Source organism: Hippocampus bargibanti, linkage group LG03, assembly GCF_051943395.1.
Source record: "Hippocampus bargibanti isolate YZ-2025 linkage group LG03, ASM5194339v1, whole genome shotgun sequence".
NCBI lineage: Eukaryota > Metazoa > Chordata > Actinopteri > Syngnathiformes > Syngnathidae > Hippocampus > Hippocampus bargibanti.
Genome location: NC_142736.1, coordinates 33,443,612 through 33,458,997, shown reverse-complemented (window position 1 = coordinate 33,458,997; position 15,386 = coordinate 33,443,612). Strand labels below are relative to the sequence as shown.

The 15,386-nt window shown below is 41.8% G+C and overlaps 1 protein-coding gene and 1 long non-coding RNA gene across 2 annotated transcripts; one reads left to right on the top strand and one right to left on the bottom strand.

Moving 5' to 3' along the window:
* Positions 1–255: 255 nt before the first annotated feature.
* LOC148901023 (uncharacterized) lies at positions 256–10,857 on the bottom strand. The gene is made up of 11 exons (XR_016114581.1): positions 9,405–10,857; positions 5,797–5,942; positions 5,578–5,728; positions 5,277–5,429; positions 4,280–5,201; positions 4,068–4,179; positions 3,913–3,969; positions 3,697–3,807; positions 2,932–2,982; positions 2,721–2,837; positions 256–2,627 (listed from the first exon to the last, which is right to left on the bottom strand). It is a non-coding gene; the product is annotated as an uncharacterized LOC148901023 (long non-coding RNA).
* On the top strand, positions 7,455–14,700 carry LOC148901022 (uncharacterized). Its single transcript, XM_088993153.1, has 2 exons — positions 7,455–9,018; positions 10,874–14,700. The coding sequence occupies exons 1-2, from the start codon at positions 8,892–8,894 to the stop codon at positions 11,884–11,886; spliced, it is 1,140 nt and encodes a 379-aa protein (XP_088849279.1). The 5' UTR covers positions 7,455–8,891; the 3' UTR covers positions 11,887–14,700.
* Positions 14,701–15,386: the final 686 nt, after the last annotated feature.

Below are 15,386 nucleotides of genomic sequence, written 5' to 3'. Positions count from 1 at the left end.
CGCCTGAAAACTAAACTCCTAAGCCTGAAAAAAAACAACACCTGAAAAATAAACTCCTAAGCCTGGAAAAAAATAGAATTTTAAAAAAAGCGACACCTGAAGAAAACTATCCCTAAGCCACCACACCTAAGCGTAAACTCCAATTGCCTCGGACCTAAGCCAAATCTCCCCCCCCCCCCCCCCCAACCCCCAAAAAAAAAAAAAAAAAAAAAAAAGAGTAATAAAAGCCATGAACACAGATAAAGCTTCATTGTGACACATCTTTATTCAGTTGGAGCAGCATTGAAAAATGGACAGGAAATGGATGGTAGGAGGGAAAACAGATTCTTTATTAGCCACCATTGGAAGGGGAGGGAGGGGCAGTATGGGTAGGAGTTTAGGCTGAAGTGATAGAGGTTGGGGTTGAGGCCTGGAATAAGTGCAAAACAGGAAGGACAGCCCAAACTGTTGAGGCTAATCTTACGCTTAGGCTATTGTAGAAAGTTTTAGAGAGAAGTGGGTAAGGATGATACTATATTTAAACTAGGGTGATTTGGTTCAGCATTTGTTAAGAATGAAATTAGTAGCTTCTATTGGTTAGGGATTGAGCGGCTGGTTGGAATTTTTTTTAGCACATTAGGGTTTATTGTTCCAAATTTGCTTAGTTTTGTGAAATTATGGTTATCAAAAGTCCTCCCTGATTCCCAGTTATTCAAGGTGCAACACAATAGAATCAAATGATCAGGATCGGATTTGAGAGCTGGCTGATGAGCTGATCATTTGATTTAGGTGTATTAAACCTTGAACAGATGCAAAACAGGAAGGACACTTGGACGTCGAGGGCGCAAGTATTTATTAGATCTGGAATTTATCTCTTTAGGCTAATCTTTAAATTGTTAGGATATTATTGTCATTTTATCGAGAAGTGGGCAAGGATGATACTATATTTAAACTAGGGTGATTTGGTTCAGCATTTTCGTTAAGAATGAAATTAGTAGCTTCTATTGGTTAGGTATTGAGCGGTTGGTTGGATTTTTTTTTTAGCACATTAGGGTTTATTTTTCCAAATTTGCTTAGTTTTGTGAAATTATGGTTATCAAAAGTCCTCCCTGATTTCCAGTTATCGAAGGTGCAACACAACAGAATCAAATGATCAGGATCGTATTTGAGAGCTGGCTGATGAGCTGATCATTTGATTTAGGTGGATTAAATCTTGAATAGATGCAAAATAGGAAGGTCACTTGGACATATTGCCATTTTCAAAAGTGGGTAAGGTTTATAATTTTAATAATAATGCATTTTATTTATAAGCGCCTTTCAAAACCCTCAAGGACACTTTAGTCAGGTGAAGTGATTTGAGGTTTTCGGAGTTTGATAACTTGAGGATACGTATTTTGAGTTTAGTGCGGGTAGTCGGTTGTATTTTAGAGTTTGTTGACTTTGGGACATTAGGGTTTAGTGTTCCAAATTAGGTTCTATTTTGTCAAGTCCTCCCTGATTTCCAGTTGTCCAAGGTGCAACACAACAGAATCAAATGATCAGGATCGTAATCGTAATTGAGAGCTGGCTGATGAGCTGATCATTTGATTTAGGTGTATTAAACCTTGAACAGATGCAAAACAGGAAGGACACTTGGACGTCAAGGGCCCGAGTATTTATTAGATCTGGAATTTATCTCTTTAGGCTAATCTTTAAGTTGTTACGATATTATTGTCATTTTATCGAGAAGTGGGTAAGGTTTATAATAATACATTTAATTTATAAGCACCTTTCAAAACCCTCAAGGACACTATAGTCAGGATATTTTTTTGCGGGTGAGCAGCGGCAGCCACACGCGCCAGCGTTCCCTCAACCCGGAATTAACAAAGTAAAATTCTAGAGATTTAAAGTGAAGTGATTTGGGGTGTTCAGAGTTTATGTTTGCCAATTTGAGGATACGTATTTTGAGTTTAGTGCGAGTAGTCGGTTGTATTTTAGAGGTTTGTTTAGTTTGGGACATTAGGGTTTAGTGTTCCAAATTAGGTTATATTTTGTCAAGTCCTCCCTGATTTCCAGTTGTCCAAGGTGCAACATAACAGAATCAAATGATCAGGATCATAATCGTAATTGAGAGCTGGCTGATGAGCTGATAGTTTGATTTAGGTGTATTAAACCTTGAATAGATGCAAAACAGGAAGGACACATGCACGTCGATGGCCCAAGTATTTAATATTTTATTTAATCTTTAATTTTTACGCTATTAGTCATTTTAACGAGACGTGGGTAAGGTTTAGAGTGAGTTGGAGGTGATTTGAGGATTTGTAAGGGTATTTAAGTGTATTAGACTATTTTTGGAAGTATTGTGGCTAATCTTTGGCTTTTCTCTCCAAAAGTAGCCTGACTGGGGCACTTTACTCCCAGAGCATGTCATGCCTAGGTTTTTGATTAGAGGTTATGTGGAGGATTTAGGGATTATGGAGTCAAACCAGGATTAGAATGAATTTAACAGTTAGCAAGGTTTGGGTCACGTACTAGTGTTATGGTTTAGCTATCGGAGGTAGTATTGCGATATTAGTGTTAAAGGATTTTGATGATTTGAAGGGAGATGAGAAGGATTAGGATTTAGGATTGGTGGTGGCGATGATTTTGGGTGGGGCTGGAGCAGAAACCTGGGCAGAGACCAAAGAATATCTCGATGCTGACATTGCAACGCTTAAGCACAAGTATAAAGTTTTTGAGGCCATGCCACAATTTACACACACCTGGAAGAGCTGCGCACTGCTTAGATTCCCAAGACAAGCACATCCACTGTGTCACCAGCGTGCATCTTGTTGATCATTCCATCAATCACGGTGAAGCTGCCCATCTGGCAAACAGTGCTGGGGGAGGGATAAACAGACTTGTTCATGATGATTGAATGCACTACAGGGTTAACATTGTAGATATTTATTGATTTCCAGGGGTTATACAGACCTGTGAAGAATGTAGGTAGGTCATCTCAGCAGGAGTGGTGCTCAGCTCTTTCTGATGAATGCGAGTAGAGCTCAAGACCGACGTACATGAAACTGACAAATCCATCTGTGTTCTTAATTTCCATGCTGCGTACCACAGCAACCTAGCTGCCTAACAGTCAAACCGGTTAACCGGCTGCCTAAATCAAACCCCTTAACTTTACCCAATCATGATTTTATTGTTTTTATTTTAAAGTGTCCTTGGGTGTTCAGAAAGGCGCTTGTAAATTAAAGGTATTATTATTATAAATCTCCATGCCTGAATTCTACATTAAACCCAAAGCACACCCCAACTCGAATCCGGGATCCATAAAAACAGAGGATGTTCCAACTTGGCACTCGACCGCTGTCCTTCCATAGTCCAACTTCCCTGGGTGGGACACACCAGATTCAAACAATCAGCTCATCAGCCAGCATTTGAACGATCCTGATTGTTTGAAAGAGATGTGCTCATCCGGGGACAGCAAGAAAACAGACAGAACAGTGGCCATTGAGGGGCAAGCTTCGACATTCCCTGGTTTCCCCGGATTACGAGATAGGTGGCCTTACTACCCATCTATTTAAAACTGCATTTTCTGTCTGGCTCTCTTAACATTTATAATTGTATTTTATGCATTATATTTATGAATGCATTATTTATTTATTTATTAGAGTACCTATGCTTGACTGTGACTGTAAAGTGTCCTTGAGAGCTTTGAAAGCCGCTTAAAATAAAATATATTATTACTCATTCATCAGGAAGAGCTGCGCACCGCCAACCACGTCCACTTTGTCACCGGCGGGCATCTTTTTCAGCATTCCGTCAGTATCGATGAAGCTGCCCATCTCAACACCGGCGCTGGGGGGGGGGGGCTATAAACAGACAGGCCTATAAACAGACGTATTCATGATAATTGAATGCACAATGAATTATACTGACCTGCACTGAATATTGGAAACTCACCTCCCTCCAGCAATGGGTCAAACATGCTGTATGCATGCAGCCAGCATTAACGTGCTCCTGGAACATCAAGAAAAACAGGACGGCGGTCATTGAGGATCAGGTTTGGACATTCCCTGGTTTCAGGGGTTCGCAGATTAAGAGTTCGGTGGCATTACTCATTCATCAGGAAGAACTCCACACCACCAACCACGTCCACTTTCTGTCGCCGGTGGGCATAGTGTTTAGCATTCCGTCGGTCTTGATGAAGCTGCCCACTGACCACCGGTGCTGGGGGAGGCATACACGTCAGTCATGTCAACATTGATTTAATAAACTACGGGGGTTAACGTTGTAGATATTTATTTTGAGTTCTCGGGGTTATACAGACCTGTGCCAAATGTCGGTAGGTCATCACAGGAGTGGTGCTCAGCGCTTCCTGATGAATGCGAGTAGAGCTCAAGACCTCTACGTACATGAAACTGACAAATCCATCTGTGTTCTTAATTTCCATGCTGCGTACCACAGCAACCTAGCTGCCTAACAGTCAAACCGGTTAATCGGCTGCCTAATCAAACCTCGAACCGCTCAAGTTTACCCAATCATGATTTTATTGTAAAGTGTCCTTGGATTTTCAGAAAGGCGCTTGTAATGTTAAATGTATTATAAACCTCCGGTATTATGCCTTAATTCTACATTAAACCCAAAGCACACCCCAACTCGAATCCGGGATCCATAAAAACAGCGGATGTCCCAACTTGGCACTCGACCGCTGTCCTTCCGTAGTCCAACTTCCCTGGGTGGGACACACCAGATTCAAACAATCAGCTCATCAGCCAGCATTTGAACGATCCTGATTGTTTGAAAGAGATGTGCTCATCCGGGGACAGCAAGAAAACAGACAGGACAGTGGCCATCGAGGGGCAAGCTTTGACATTCCCTGGTTTCTGGGTTTCCCGGATTACGAGATAGGTGGCCTTACTACCCTCCTATTTAAAATTGCATTTTCTGTGTCGCTCTCTTGTTACCATGTATAATTGTAATTTATTTATTATATTTAATTAATTTGTTTATTTTATTTATGTATGCATTTGTTTTTTATTTACTTATTTTAGTACCCATGCTTGTCTGTGCCTGTAAAGTGTCCTTGAGAGCTTTGAATCAGAATACCTAAAGGCGCTTAAAATAAAATCTATGACTACCCATTCATCAGGAAGAGCTGCACACCTCCAACCACATCCACTTTGTCGCGAGCGGGCATCTTGTTCAGCATTCCGTCAGTATCGATGAAGCTGCCCATCTCAACACCGGCGCTGGGGAAGGCATAAACAGACGTATTTATGATGATTGAATGCACAATGAATTATTTATTCTTGGGTTATACAGACCTGCGCTGAATATTAGGAACTCGCCTCACCCCAGCAATGGTGAAATGTATCTGATAGGGTGCAGCAAGCCCAATGAGCCGACGCCAAATGGGAGAATGGTGTGCCGGGAGTCATTTTAACTGCCACTGATTGAACCGACCTCCACCTGTGCAGCTGCAGGCGGGGCCGACGGCATCACCCATTACACAAATTGCACACACACACACGTTTTTTTCCTTTGCTCACATAATCACAATGGCTGAATCATTTTAAAATACAAGATTAGTTAATTTAAAGAGCCATCTGTTGAAAAAACCCTCACCATAAAATGCTATCGACAGTACTGGTGTCAGGGTGTGCCAGGTGGTGATGGCGGCGGATCCCCCCCAAAAAAAAGCAGGCCAGAGGGAGCAGCATGGTGTATTTGACAAATTGGACTCAAATAAAATCATCAGGAACAAATCCTCAGTCATCTGAAAAGAAGAGCACAAATTATCAAAGAAAACCATGAGTTCAAATCTGCATACAAGATGAACCATACCTGACAGGGTGACGCAAGCCCAATGAGCCAACGCTGAATGGTGTGCCGGGAGTCCTTTTAACTGCCACTGATTGAAACGACCTCCACCTGTGCAGCTGCAGACGGGCCGTCGGCATCACATTGGCCAACCACAACGTGAAAACTGGCTGTATAGTGAGAACTCATCTTAATTTGACTGCAATATAATGTTTTCTTCATTCTAAAAGAAGTTTAATGGTGAATTTAATAATAAAGAGCCATGGCCTTTTTATTTAGGTTCAAGAGCCTTAAATCAGAAATTTGGACCTAAATATTCAGGATTGAGCATACTATAATAGCAACAATGCATCATAAGATTTAAATATTCAAAATAACACCAAGGGGGACGAATTTCAATCAAATGTAATTGAAATTGGGCTTCAATGTTAAATGCACCTAAAAAAATAAAATGTCAAAACTAAGCATCATTTTATTAAGGATTAACACAAGGTTGAATATTAAAATAAGGCAATTAGCAGGTGGCAAACAAATAGTTCAATGCCTTTGATGTGGCTGCTGTGGGCCCACTCGGCCTTGTTTGGTGAGCCCGTGAAGCGCAGAAATCCACAGCGAACAAGCAAAATGCATTGAAAAAGAAAACTGGGGCATCGTTCAAGGACAGGCCAGCCAATAGGAAATGTCGTTGCTTTGATACTATCATCCAATATCAAGTTGATGGCGGACAATGACCAATGTAATGATTTTGTGGGCCCCGCCTTGGTCATGCATGCAAGCAGGTGCGAGTACACTCAGGCTTGGGTTTGATGAGCACACCGAATCACACCAGAACATGGGGCTCTTAGCGCAGACATTTATTCCAACAAATTTGAAATCGAATTTGTTCAGCGTATCCGTGTTGACGTCACATGACAGGAAGAACGTGAGAGCCCGCGTCAAAGAAATCGACGGTGCAGTAGCCAAAATGAAAGGAAGAGGAAAGGAAAGAAAGGAAACAAAAGAAACGAAATAACAAATAATATGACAACACAAAGACACAGAGAGATTCACCGACAAGTATTTTTGCCTCTGAGGTGCGTCCCGTTTTCATGGATGACATCGAATGTTTCCATAGACATCGTGCTCGTGGATAGCAGTGGCAATGAAAACGAACACCTTCCGTCCTCAAGAAGAAAGGTGGTTTTGGAACAACTTGTTGGTCTTCATCACGACTCATTTAAACTACTAGTAAGACCTTTTTATTGAAATTGTAATGGTTGATTCAGCATAGTTTTATAAAAAAAAAAATCCTCGTCTCACCCACCATGGGTGGTGTCTGTCTCCCATTTTAGCTCGGGTCCTCTACCAGAGGCCAGGAAGCTTGAGGGTTCTGCACAGTATCCGTGCTGTTCCCAGCACTGCGCTTTTCTGGACCGAGATATCTGCTGTTGTTCCCGGGATCTGTTGCATCCACTCGTCGAGTTTGGGTGTTTATGTGTGTGTGTGTGTGTGTTTTATATATATATATATATATATATATATATATATATATATATATATATATATATATATATATATATATTTTCGGGCCTAAACTACCAGTAAGACTTTAGTTTGCTGACGAAGTTTCTTGGATACGAAGCGAAACATCCGACACCTTCAAAAAAGTACAGATGACGGTTGAATAAACATTTTCATCGACTCATTTAAACATTCATCTGTTGAGCAAACACTCACCGTATAGTTATAAGTAATCTTAATTTTACTGTAATATGGTGTTTTGTTAATTGAAAAAGAATAGTTTAATTACGAATTTAATAGTAATGGCAAAAGTAGACTTTTATTCATGTTCAAGAACCTTAAAATTTGGACCTAAATAGTCAGGATTATAATATAATAGCAAAAATGCATAATCTTTTTTTCCTTTCGGCTTTACCCTCATTAGCTTTAAAAATTAAAAATGACACCAAGGCGAACGAAAATGTTTTGTAAAAACTCAGTGCAGTCGCTGCAATCATTATTTTAAATAACAATTTCAATAAAATACTTAAATTTGACTTAAATGTTAAATACACCTAACAAAATAAAATGGCAAAACACAGCATCAGTTCATTGAAATTAACACAAGGCTGAATATTAAAATACGGCCCAAATTGTTCAATGCCTTTGATGTGGCTGCTGTGGGCCCACACGGCTTTGTTTGGTGAGCCCGCGAAGCACGGAAATTCACAGTGAACACACACACACAGGCAGCCAATCAATCCATTGACTTTTGACAGATGTTGGTTCGACAAGGTGCGAACGTGCCTTGGTCCCCATATATCGGAGGAGAGCCTCTCAATCCATTGTTGAATCTTGTTATTTTAAAGTACTCATAGTACATTAACCGCTGTTGATTCGACGGTGTGCGCTGGCACAACATTGAAAGAGAAACCAAACATGGATCCCAACATCCATTATCCAATTCAAATTTCCAAACAAGGGCCGCATTTTTTTCCTTCTTGATTTGGATGATTTTATTTTGAAATCCAACGTCGGATCAGAACGACAGCCCCATTGTTCGATACCCGAGGCGGTTTTGTGTGTCGTCGACCTGCTATGGTTGCGGGTGGGAGTGTTTTTATTTAATCATGTAAAATTGTAATTTTTGATTGAGCGTTTATGTTGACTTTTTTCTATCTCTTCTCCTTTGTGATATTCTGACACCGTGTTCATTCTGTCTGGGTCAACGCGTCGTTGCCTGAATAATTTTAAACATTATTTTAAATCCAAAACGCTGACGGGCTAGACGAGCTTTTATTTTGAAGGTGGTTAATGGACAGATTTATGGTATGCAGAGTATTCACAATTGCTGACTTGACGTAAACTCCGACTGCGGCCCAAAACGCGGTCGACACCCGTCGACCAAATTATCCTGAATTTGTCGGCGACGTGCTCAAAACGCGCACCACTGTCTTGCGCGGTTAAAACGTCTTTCGTTTAAGCTTGTGTCCGATTAAGGTCGTCTCGGTGTACGTTGAACTTTCTAGGCGTCGTTTAGCTTAGCCGAGTTGGCTAGCTGCTAACAAAGAGGCCCTCGTGCTCAACGCATCGCCCCGCAGAGATCGTAAGCGAAACATTTTGTAACTGTCGTGTGAACAATGTACGCAAGAAGGACACCAGAAGACGAGAAGGACCTTTGTGAAGAAAAAGAGGAGCACAAGGGGCAACGTCAACTGCTAGACGCCATTTTGAGGATGCAGCCAAGAATTGTTCTTCACAGATTAGGTTGGCTCTTTCTGCTCGTCTCGCTTGTTTTCAAGTCTTTTTGAACGGGCTTCGTGGGTTGTTTTTTGTGCACACGCGCTCAAATAAGTAACATGCAATGCCTGTAGGAAATCACAAGTGCAAAGGCACAAAGCTCTCATCACATATTTATAGAATCAAAAGTCTCGAAACTTGTGCGACATCAGGACTTTTGTCATAATTCAGATCACCACAATAAAATAAAAAAATAATCAGGACATTGTAAAAAAAAAGTTAAAACAACAAAGTAAGTCAGTTGACGAAGTAAAAACAAAGTATTAATTAAAAAGAAATCAAATTGAGTACCAGAATGAAGTCAGTATAGTGCTATATTTGCAAAGGAAATTTTATCATGTCGTCTAACTCACATTGCCACACAAAATCCGTGAAAGGCCGTGCATGCTTGGCATTTCCATGACTGTTAACATGATCATAAGCCTGTCAAATGTTACCTTGTGAAGCGTTTAGATCATTCGTTGGGTGGGGCTACTACCGATAACGGGCAACCACTGCTCGACGGTGATTTTCACTGCCCTTGTGTGCGACCACACTTTCATCCTTGAAATTGCCACTGCCGTCTACAAACGCGTTCTTGTTCAAATTGCGCTTTTTATAAAACACAAGACGGGGTACGAAACACGAGTCGCGCTGTCACATCATAATGAAGTCAGGGCCGGTCGTGCTCCCATGCCGACTTGTATAGCCTTTGGCATTTTTCAGTCCCGTATTCCTTGTCAGCAACGTAGGTCACTTTTTCCCGTCTCAAGTGGCGGCTTAACACCTTTCAGAAAATTCCACATTACAAAGCTGTTTTCACAGTTGAAGGTAGAAACAAGAAAGACGATAATATGGTCGCGAGTAGTGAAATGTGCTTGTCATATCGCGTGAGAGTACGCCAGACTCAACCAGATGCGTCATATACATGCGCAGTGGTAACACATTTATGATTTGCTTACCAGTACTGTATGGAGGTTCGGTTAATGCTGTGTTTATATTTTCAACTTAAAAGCACGTTTTTTTAGAATATATTTTCAACTAGTCAACCGGTCTGATTAGTAACTGAACCAAGTCGCCAAATGGGAAATAAGTCGACTCGGACTACCGCCAATTTTGAGCCCTGATATGAGCAACTTGTATTTGCTTGTTTGACTCGCGATGCCTGACTAGAGACCAAACTGAGCATACGCTGCTGTGTGTGTGTCTATGTCGAGGAGTAGCATAGACAGAGATGCACAGATGGGAGGCAGAGATTCTCCCGCAAGATCAACCTGATGAAGCACAAGTGAACGCACAGTCAAGAATAAGAACACATTTAATTTCCAAGCGCCTTTCAGAACCCATTCGGCTGCACCATGTGCACCAAGAAATTTGCTCAAAAGACGCATGAGAACTCACACACGCAAAAAAAAACCTTTGCATGCTCGCTATAAGCTTGTTTGAACAGTTTGGACCAGCACCTCCAGATGTAAAAGAACGAAAAAAGCTTTACATGCTTCGTGTTCGGCAAAATGTTCCAATTCAAGAAGTTCTTGCACACGAGACGCATACTGCTGTGAAGCCCTTCAGCTGAGAACACACACGGGTGCGAAAAGGTGTGTGTGTGTATGGTTGGGGGAAGGAAGTGTGCACGCTAAGACAAAGAGAAAGAGGTCGTGTTTGCAGGAAAAAAGCAGCACGTCTGGAAAAACTAGCGCTTTTCGTACGCCGGCGTCAGTCTTGAATCCCCCCAAAAATGTAATGCTTTTCATGTCACATTTTGAGTGGCAATCGGAACTCATTTATCTCTGAGTAACTTTCACTGTCATTGCATGTGTGTCTGTCTTTTTGTGTCATGCAGACATCAGCAAAGATGCTTGTCCCGCGCGGCTGAAGAAGGAAGAAGAGGAGAGGAGGCAAGAGCACCCTTGCACCAAAGATGATGACAACAGATCATCAACTGATGATAGTCAAGATGAAGAGTCTGACAGTTATCTGACATGTCACACTGACAACAAACCCTGCAAATCTTCTCTGTGTGGCAAGATGTTTACTGTTCAGAGTCATTTGAAAAAGCATGCGAGAACCCACACTGGTGGGAAACATTTTTCGTGTTCAGTTTGTGGCCAAGGATTCTCTCGCAAGGGCAATTTAATTTCCCACACAAGAACCCACACTGGTGAGAAACCTTTTTCGTGTTCAGTTTGTGGCCAAGGATTCTCTCAGAAGGCCACTTTAATTATCCACACAAGAACCCACACTGGTGAGAAGCCTTTTTCCTGTTCAGTTTGTGGCAAAGGATTCTCTGTGAAGCAAAACTTAATTCATCACACAAGAACCCACACTGGTGAGAAACCTTTTCCCTGTTCAGTTTGTGGCAAACGATTCTCTAAAAAGCAAACGTTAGTTCATCACACAAGAACCCACACTGGTGAGAAGCCTTTTTCCTGTTCAGTTTGTGGCAAAGCATTCTCTAAAAAGCAAACGTTAGTTCATCACACAAGAACCCACACTGGTGAGAAGCCTTTTTCCTGTTCAGTTTGTGGCAAAGCATTCTCTAAAAAGCAAACGTTAGTTCATCACACAAGAACCCACACTGGTGAGAAGCCTTTTTCCTGTTCACTTTGTGGCAAAGGATTCTCTGAGAAGCTAAACTTAATTAATCACACAAGAACCCACACTGGTGAGAAACCTTTTCCCTGTTCAGTTTGTGGCAAAGCATTCTCTCGGAAGGGCCATTTAATTCACCACACAAGAACCCACACTGGTGAGAAGCCTTTTTCCTGTTCAGTTTGTGGCAAAGCATTCTCTCGGAAGGGCCATTTAATTCACCACACAAGAATCCACACTGCTGAGAAACATTTTGCCTGTTAAGAATGTGGTCAAAGATTCTTAAGTGCACGGGAGAATCCACACCGGCGAGAAACCTTTCGCCTGCCGAGTTTGTTGCAAAGGATTCTCAAAGAAGGGCAATTTAATTAGCCACACAATAATCCAGTGGTGAGAAACATTTTTCCTGCCCAGTTTGTGGAAAACAATTATGTCACAAAAGCCATTTGCTGTAATTAGCCACACACGAATCCTCACTGGTTAGAACCCCTTTTCCTTCTCTGCTTGTGGCCAAATATTTTTTGTGAAAAAAGACACTCAAGACCGATACTGGTGAGAAGCTGATCTGAACAGGCTTTATCAGGCTGATTGTAATTTATTTACATTCTTTTTTTTCCCCCTTGTAACATTGAAATGGATTTTTTCCAGGCTTTTAGTGATGTTATTAAATGTAGTTTTTTTCCCCCACTCATTTAAGGTTTTTTTGTACCATCGTTGACTGGACAGCACCCTACGTGTAGTGAAATCGTCTTATTTAAAAAAACAGGATGATTGTAATTTATTTATATTCTTTTTTTCCCCCATTTGTTATTTTTTTACTTTTAGTTATGGTTATTAAATGTAGTTTTTTCCCCCACTAATTTTCAAGTTCCCTCCCCCCCCTGTACCATCGTTGACTGGACAGCACCCTACTTGTGAAATGTTTAATCGTCTATTATGAAAAAAATCAGCCAGAAAAAAATGACCATGTATAAATGGGTGAAAAAAAATGACTATATACTGTACATTAAGGTGTTTTTCGCCCGAAAAAAAAAAAACCATGTATAGCAGGCGTGTCAAACTCAGGCCCGCGGGCCAATCTTGGCCTGCACTACAATTATATTTGGCCAGTGATATGATTTCTAATATGTATTACATCTGGCCCGCCGGCCCGTTACACAGAGCATGTACCGCTAAAGGTGCCTACACATTGAACGCGTCAAGCGCTGGGTGGCGACGGCGCAGCCTTTTATTGTGTATATGCAACGTCAGCGGCAGAGCTGATTGGCGAAAATGCCGCGGCATTGGCGATACCCGGCGCTCGAAGCGTTGGCTTTTGTGCCCGACGATTTGCTGGTTTTCAAGTCCCAAAATGTAGATTTAAACTTTTTCGCAACCTTTTCTGTTTGAATAACGCGCCGATAAATCTCCAAATGGAGCTTATTGAGCTGCAGTGTCATGACACGCTCAAGTCAAAATATGACTGTCGGTGCTGCGCAATTTCAACTTGACCTCCCTGACACGCTGCCCGAACTCCGTGTCTAAGCTGCACAAATGCTCTCGATGTTCGGGAGCACATATCCATGCGAGCAGCTCATCATTTGTGAAGGTGAACAAAACACCACATTGGAGTGGTCTCACCGATGAACACCTTCATTCAGTCCTGAGGATTTCCGGTGCGCAGAGCCTGACTCCACAAATGGATGCACTTGCATGTCAAAAGCGATGCCAAGGCTTGGACCCATGTGCAGCATCAGCGTCACTGAACAGTGAACAAAACTAAAATGGATCAATATGATTTAATTTGTTGATGGCATTGTCTGTTCAAAGTTGACAGAGATATTGTTTCAGGTGTTGGCCTTGGTGGTCTATGATGAAAAGATTTAGGTTACTATTCAAATGAATAAAGTTCAAGAAATAGAAGCCTGATATTTTTTTCAGTTTTTCTTTGCATTATTTTCTTAAACCTGTTCTGGTTTCAGTATTTAATCCAAATATCCGGCACCGCCACGTCTGGACAGTAGGGATATTGTTGCGCTCGTCATTCTGGCAGCAGTCCTAGCGTTTTAACAGTAACCAAAATGCCTGTGTAAGCTCTCAGTCGTACAGGAGTAGTCCATCGATGAGAAGGTTTCTTCAGCTGTCATCTGTACAAATTTGAAGGTTTCAGACGTTTCGCCTCCTATCCAAGAGGCTTCGTCAGCGAACTAAAGTCTGACTGGTCGTATCAGCCCTATTTATATATCCCTAATGTCCAGACATGGCGGCGCCAGACACAGCTATTATTGGTCTCTACTCTCAGGTTGGGGGGAGCCGAGGACCACTCCCTATGGCCCCACTGATTGTTCCTACGTTCCTGACTAACGACTGGCCTATTTGCCCCACTCCCACCGGTATCACCTCATTAGCATTACGAATGTTGCCTAACCTGTTTTGCCTAAGCAGGCTATTGCATGAACGATCCAAATTGAACTTCACCCCACCAGTCCGGTTTAATGAAGGATTTTGCTGTTTTATAAGAATCACTTCTTTTACCCCCCTTTCAAACCATCATGTTCTTTCGCTAAGATTTTAACCTCATTGTCGTCAAATGAGTGGTAGCTAGCTTTTAGGTGCAAATGTACTGCCGATTGAGGCCCACTAGTATTATCCCTGCGATGTTGATAGTCTTTTTTTGAGAATTTGTTGAGTCTTCCCAATGTACTGCTCTACAATTTTCATTCTTACAATGTATTGAATAAACTACATTACTTTGTTTTTCATTTGGTAGCCTATCTTTTGGATGCACTAATTTTTGCCTTAACGTGTTTATCGGTTTGAAATAAGTAGGAATTTTGTGTTGCCAAAGGACTCCAATTTTTCCGAAACTCCCGCAATGTAAGGTACTGCTACTCCTCTCCTTTTTGTATCTTGAGAATTTTTGGTTTCATTCCCTATTCTTTCTTTCTGACATTTGTTGAATGACCACTGAGGGTACCCACAGTTTGTGAGTGCTCTCCTGATATGTTTTGACTCCTTTTCTCTACCTTCAATGCTAGTTGGTATACGTTTACCCCTATGCTAGACGGTTCTGATAACTCCTAGTTTGTGTTGTAAAGGGTGGTTAGAGTCAAAAAGTAAGCACACCGACCAATACTTACTTTTTGACTCTAACCACCCGTTAGAGGCGAAACGTCCGAAACCTTCAAATTTGTACAGATGACGGCTGAAGAAACCTTCTCATCGAGTAACCAAAATGGTAGCTTTTCGTAGCGATTGCGAATACTCACAAAAATGATGCACAGCCGTGTCAATCATTGGTCTGGGAACTCGACATTTTATTCTGCGCATGCTCTTAAAAAGGCTTTCCAATTTCCGGGCATCACATGATCAGCTCGCTACGGAGCCCCTAAGGGGACATCAAAGAAGAAAAAAAAAACTTTGCGATCTCTCGCAAAACTTTGCGTTCCCTCGCAATACTTTGCATTCTCTCGCAAAACTTTGCATTCCCTCGCAAAACTTTGCATTCCCTCGCAATACTTTGCATTCCCTCGCAATACTTTGCATTCTCTCGCAAAGATTGCGAGATCTCGCAATCTTTTTAAAAAAAAATGTGCGTTCCTGTACTTCCGGGTCAGCTTGGCTCAGGTAGACGCTCGCGCGCGCTGCTTATTGAGAGCAGGCACTCTCGGCGCATCATGGAGGAAGACGTGGAACACTTCTTGCAGTCAAGAAACGTCCCTCACGTGGACATTGCACGTATGAAAAGCGACAAGGTGGGCATACAGCTACACAGTCTGATGTAA